Source organism: Zalophus californianus, chromosome 3, assembly GCF_009762305.2.
Source record: "Zalophus californianus isolate mZalCal1 chromosome 3, mZalCal1.pri.v2, whole genome shotgun sequence".
NCBI lineage: Eukaryota > Metazoa > Chordata > Mammalia > Carnivora > Otariidae > Zalophus > Zalophus californianus.
This window is the reverse complement of record NC_045597.1, coordinates 71330794-71336677: the sequence shown is the minus strand read 5'-3', so window position 1 is coordinate 71336677 and position 5884 is coordinate 71330794. Positions and strand designations below refer to the sequence as shown.

At 45.3% G+C, this 5884-nt stretch overlaps 1 protein-coding gene across 1 annotated transcript; it reads left to right on the top strand.

The window, feature by feature from the left end:
• The first annotated feature begins 3523 nt into the window (after nucleotides 1–3523).
• LOC113920852 (transcription factor BTF3 homolog 4-like) lies at nucleotides 3524–4609 on the top strand. The gene has a single exon (XM_035726899.1). It carries the CDS (start codon nucleotides 3712–3714, stop codon nucleotides 4186–4188), a length of 477 nt encoding a protein of 158 aa, XP_035582792.1. The 5' UTR covers nucleotides 3524–3711; the 3' UTR covers nucleotides 4189–4609.
• The last annotated feature ends 1275 nt before the right edge of the window (nucleotides 4610–5884 follow it).

Below are 5884 nucleotides of genomic sequence, written 5' to 3'. Positions count from 1 at the left end.
ATTATTGCACTAAAAGCCTGCGGATCTCGTCAGTGCAACGTGATTCCCAGGCGGGTTACACAACGCGCTGCAGCCCTGGGCTCCGGCTTCCAGCGCCCAGCCCGTCTGCCTGCCTGCCTCCGCCCGACGCGAGGAGCTGTTTTCTAAGGGACATAAACCAAACATGGTTTTATGTTTTCCAAAGTGAGAGTCCATTTTCCCCTCGGAAAATGTGTGATGATCCTGGAAAACGAAGAGACCCAATTTCTCCGAACCTTCTTATTAGGATCAGGTTAGGAGCCCTACTGCACGCACACAAATACAGGAAAAAACAGGAGATCCAATCCTCTTTGCAACTGAAGATTCAGGATCGATTTGACCTTTGACTATTTCCCTGTCTCCCTGGAAAGTCTTCAAAATATACTCCTACTTATAAAAAAAATGTAAACTAAAAGTGACATTTTAAAAATTTAAAATGTAAATGGCATGTTCATTTTGTGTCCCCCCCCTAAGATTTCTAGAACATTGGCAGTTAAATTTTGATTCAGCACATCCTGCAAAGGAGAAAGCAGGGCGATTAGTCTGTTTATAGGTGGGAAGAGCTGGGTGTCCCTTTGCAGGTTAGGGTGTAGGTGGGCACAGCTGTGCAAATATACGCAAATTTGCCTCAAAGGGGACCCCCCTCCCATACCCAGAAGGTGACAGCCTTACCTAGCACATTGTAATACTCTCCCCCACTCCCCCCCCCCCCACCGCCAAGGCCATAGAAGCCGTTTGAACTTTTGCTTCCTCCTGTCTCTAAGGGTAGTGATGACTCAGGTACAGACGGTTGGGCGGGGGGGGGGGGGGGGGGGGGGGGACACGACAATAACACTGGTTATCTCCAATCCAAGGCCTTCTCTGAATGGAACTGCAAAGCGCTTCTCCGCAGCAGTTCCTTCTCCAGCAGTGTCTGTCTCTAGAACAGGAGGCTGGCCCATTCTCCAGCCCAGGCCAGATTTCAGCTGTGGATTCATTCATTCTACGAATACTGAGTGCCTCCCCGGCCTGGCACTGTTCCAGGTGCCGAGGAAGCAGCCGTGAACAAGGCAGCTGGATCTTGGGCTGCCGCGGGGCCTCACTCCAGTGAGGGAGAGTCATCTCCAAGGGGCCGAACCCAGGAGGCCTGGCCTGGCCAGGAGGCGGGGCTGGGGGCGCAGCCTGTGGAACTCCCTTCTGCCTTACAGCCATCGCTCAGAGGACAGGGCCACTGAAGATTAATTAATTTTACCAGCTGATGCTTTGGAAACAGACGTAAATCTGCGGGCAGATACAGGTGTGACCTTGTTTCTGAGACACCTTACAGTGAGCCCTGAGGAGTCCTTGCTCCCCGTGTCTGATCCTACACGGTCAAGAGGCTTTGCGTAGACGGCTCCCAGCTGCCAGCAGCATGGCCAAAAATACAGCAGAGCTGCTCAGGAGTAATCCCTCCTTGAGCTGTGACCAACTCACTGCCAGAGTTCCGGCTAGAGCATCGGTGCCTCCTGCTTCCCTGTTTCTCCACTGCACCCCGTCTTCCAAGGACACCCCAGCAGCTCAGGCAGGAGCTCCCCGAAAGGCCAGCCTATCCACAGTGCCAGAGGGGTGAGATCCAGCCTTGGGCAGCCTTCCCAAGTACAGGACACCAATTCTGTTCCTCGATGACAGCCCGGTATAGGGCCTTCCCTACTTCGACAAGCCCTGATGTGGATCAGAGAGTAAAAGTGTGTTCTAGAAATGGCGAAGCTTTTGACATCCTGAATAAGACCTGACCAGGGGACGGGAAGGGAGAGACAGAGGGAAAGAATGGAGCCATCACGTTCTTCCTGAAATCTTGCTTGGATTTCGATGAACCAGTCATTCAGTGGACAGTCTCTCTATGGAACTCCATCCCACACCAAGGGAAAGGGAACACAGCAAGTTCAAACAAGAGCCAGAAACGCAGGCACAATGGTCTGGTAGCTGAGGATGGTCCTTTATACCAGGGCCTCAGAGAAGGTCCTTGATATCCATGTGTGATAAGCAGGATATTAGACCCTTGCCAGCCCAACCACCACCACCCCTGACCTGTGCAAGTGGAAGGAGGGCCAGCTCAAGCTGGAGAAAGGGGGGGCACGGGCACAGGCTCTGGCCCTAGAACTCAAGGTATTTTGAACCAAATTTCTTCTCCTAGCCAATCTCAGTAATACTTCCCATAGTCCCTCGTTTTCCTGAGAGGAACGGTAATTGCCATCTTCCTTCTGCAGGTGGGGAACCTAAGCAGAAGCATGCTAACAACCCCCAGCTTTAAAAAGTCAAAGATACGGGACACCTGGATCAAAGATAAAATTCATGTCTTCTCCAGGTTCGCCTCCTAGAAGGATCTGCACTACCATGATCATCAGAATGGTGCAGCCTCTACAGAAAACAATATGGCAGTTCCTCAAAAAATTAAACATAGAATTGCCATATGATCCAGCAATTCCACTTCTGGGTCTATAGCTGCAAGAATTGAAAGAGGGGACTCAAACAGACAGCTGTACACCCATGTTCATAGCGGCATTATTCCTAATTGCCAAAAGGTGGAAACAACCCAAGTGTCCATGGATGAATGGATAAACGAAATGTGCTGTACACATACAATGGAATATTATTCAGCTTTAAAAAGGAAGGAGGTTCCCACTCGTACTACAACATGGGTGAACCTTGAGGACATGATGCTAAGTGAAATAAGCCCATCCCAAAATGACAAATACTGTATAATTCCAGTTACATGAGGTACCTAGAGGTACCAAATTCATAGAGGCAGAAAATAGAACGGTGGTTGTCAGGGGCTGGGTAGAGCGGAGAATGGTGAGTTAGTATATAAGGGGGCCAGAGTTTCAGTTTGGGAAGAGGAAAAAATTGTGGAGATGGATGGTGGTGATTCACAACACAGAAATGGAGTTAATGCCACGGAGGCGTATGCTTTCAAATGTTCTAATGTTAAATTTGACATGGTGTATATATTACCAAAGTAAGAAAATTTAAAGGGTCCAGTATCACCTGCACATTTTTAGAGCTTCAGGTAATCTCAAAAACCTTTGCCCTGTGTATTGTGCCCTGTGGATCAGCAGGATCTCTAGGAATTACCCACCAATCCTATCCCTTCTGATGTCCAAGGAGATGAAATTGCGTTGATTGTCCTGCCGTCTCTCCTGCCCTTTCCCCTTGGTCCTGTGATGCCCATAGCTGGGACAGGTGAGGGCTCCGCCTCCATCACACCATTCTCATTCTCCCCCAGTCCCTTCAGCCCATCGATCCGATTTGCTAGAAAGAGAATCAGTGGCATGGAAGAAGAAAGGTAAAGGATTCAACTCTGTTGCCCAATCCATTTTCATTGCCTCTGATGGAAAATGTTCAAGATTTGGGATCAACTTTTTTGCCAGCACTAGTTAATTTTCTTCTCACCTATTAATAGATTTTGCAGGTCATAGGAGATACCTGATGGAGTGTTAGCAAAATAGTTGGGCTTTGAGGGATATGAGGGGAGAAGAAGGGGAGGAGAACGTGCGAGGAGAGATGATAAACACCAAGTTTTTCAATGTCCTCTGCCCTAGCTTTATGATTTGACATACAATAGAATAGTGCATGTTCCTGGAAACCATAAAGAATATTCTATTCTTAAAATAAAAAACAGGCTCTTGCCGCGTGCTGTTGTTGGAGGACCCTCCCTGCTTCAGATTTACCAACAGCATGAATCAAGAAAAGTTAGCCAAACTTCAGGCTCAGGTCCGGATAGGGGGCAAGGGTACAGCTCGCAGAAAGAAGAAGGTGGTACATAGAACAGCTACAGCTGATGACAAAAAACTTCAGAGTTCTCTAAAAAGACTGGCTGTGAATAATATAGCTGGTATTGAAGAGGTGAACATGATTAAAGATGATGGGACAGTTATTCATTTCAACAATCCCAAAGTCCAAGCTTCCCTTTCTGCTAACACCTTTGCACTTACTGGTCATGCAGAAGCCAAACCAATCACAGAAATGCTTCCTGGAATATTAAGTCCACTTGGTGCTGACAGTTTAACAAGTCTTAGGAAGTTAGCTGAACAGTTCCCTCGGCAAGTGTTGGATAGCAAAGCACCAAAACCAGAAGACATTGATGAAGAGGATGATGATGTTCCAGATCTCGTAGAAAATTTTGATGAGGCATCAAAGAATGAAGCTAACTAAAAATTTTTCTGGAGTTTGGAAGCTGGCATGGACTAGATTTAACAAATCAGCTATGTGGTTCCAAAGTTTTACAGACATGGAGAACATCAACTGTTACTAGTTCAGTAATATAAATATTTTGTATATTAATAATGCTGTTTGTTCAGCATTTTTCGGTCATTTGATTTTTCATTTTGCACTTCCTCCCAGGATCTATTCTTTCGGTCAAAATACGAAGTATTGGTGCAGTTTGAGGGTGTTTTGGTGTTTGATTCTCAGTTTTCTGTTTTGTTTTTTCGTTGGGGTATTTTTGGTGTGTGTATGTGTATGTATGTGTGTGGGTATGTGTGTATACAGCGGAGAGCAAATTGGAAAACAGTTCTATTTATCCTCCTTCTTCCCCCAGTAGAAAATAAAACAAATCTTTACATTTGTAAAAAAAAATAAATAAATAAATAAAAATAAAAAACAAAAACAAAGAAGAATATTCTATTCTTATATAAAGCTTGTACTTCATAATTCTCAGTTTGAAACAAGGTCCATTGAATTTCTAGAAAAGAAGGATAATCATCATTGGGGAAAGGCCCCAGGCCTCCTTGAAAGAAGTAAAGCTGGTGGTTAGGAGGGCCTCAAATTGTTGTCTATATTAACTGCTGACAGTCGCCACGGGTGACCCATAAACACAAAAACAGGTCCATATAGGGAACTTCTGTTGCAGCTCTCAGCAAACGTGGCCCCTGCATCCTCCTTCATCAGGTCAGACCCATCCTGAGCCCATGATGAAGAACCTCAAGTACGCTGAAAACTCTTCAGGAAAAAGGTATGGATGACAAGGCCATAAATCAAGATACTGCCTGACTTCTCACAGACCTGGTCCCTTGGTAATCATGCTACATGGAAGAGTGCTTACTTAGCTCCATGCTTGGCACTTAACAAATGTTCACTTTATTGGGTGGCGTTATTATTGTTATTATTGTTATTCTGGATGTCCAACAGACACAGCAATCACATTTTTCAAGTCCCAAATTAAGAACTTCCGGTATAAGATTTGTACAGCAAGATAGATTATTTCAATCCAAGGCCATCTGGAAAATTCCAGCCTGCGTGTAGCCAGTCTCATGGGCTCCCCATTGACAGACCACTCCGGCTAAGCTATGAAATCTGCCCAAGTTCCCATATCTTTTGGGATCTACAAATGCAGTTCAACCAAATACAGATCCTTGTTGTTGCCTTCAATTCAATTCATGAAAACACTTCGAGCACCTTACTGTAAAACATTGATTGAGTTGAGTGCCATGGGGAATAAACAAATAAAAGAGATGGCCCAGTCCTCCCAGAAGCTCAGGGACATGAGCGGATGGGAAGGGCTGCCCTCGTGCTGAGCATGGGAGACTCAAGGGAGCTCTGATTCGCTATTTCTAAAATTTTGTAACTGAAATATAATTGACATATGATACCAGTTTCAGATGTACAAATATGATTCGACAATTATATACATTGTGAAATGCTCACCGTGATAAATATAGTTACCATCTATCTCCATACAAAGTTATTACACTATTATTGACTATATTCCCTATGCTGTACCTTCCGTACCCATGACTTATTTATTTTGTAATTGGAATTTTGTACCTCTTAATCCCCTTCATCTATGTGGCCTATGCCACCCCCTCAGCCTTCCCCTCTGGCAACTGCCAGTTTACCCTCTACGTTTATG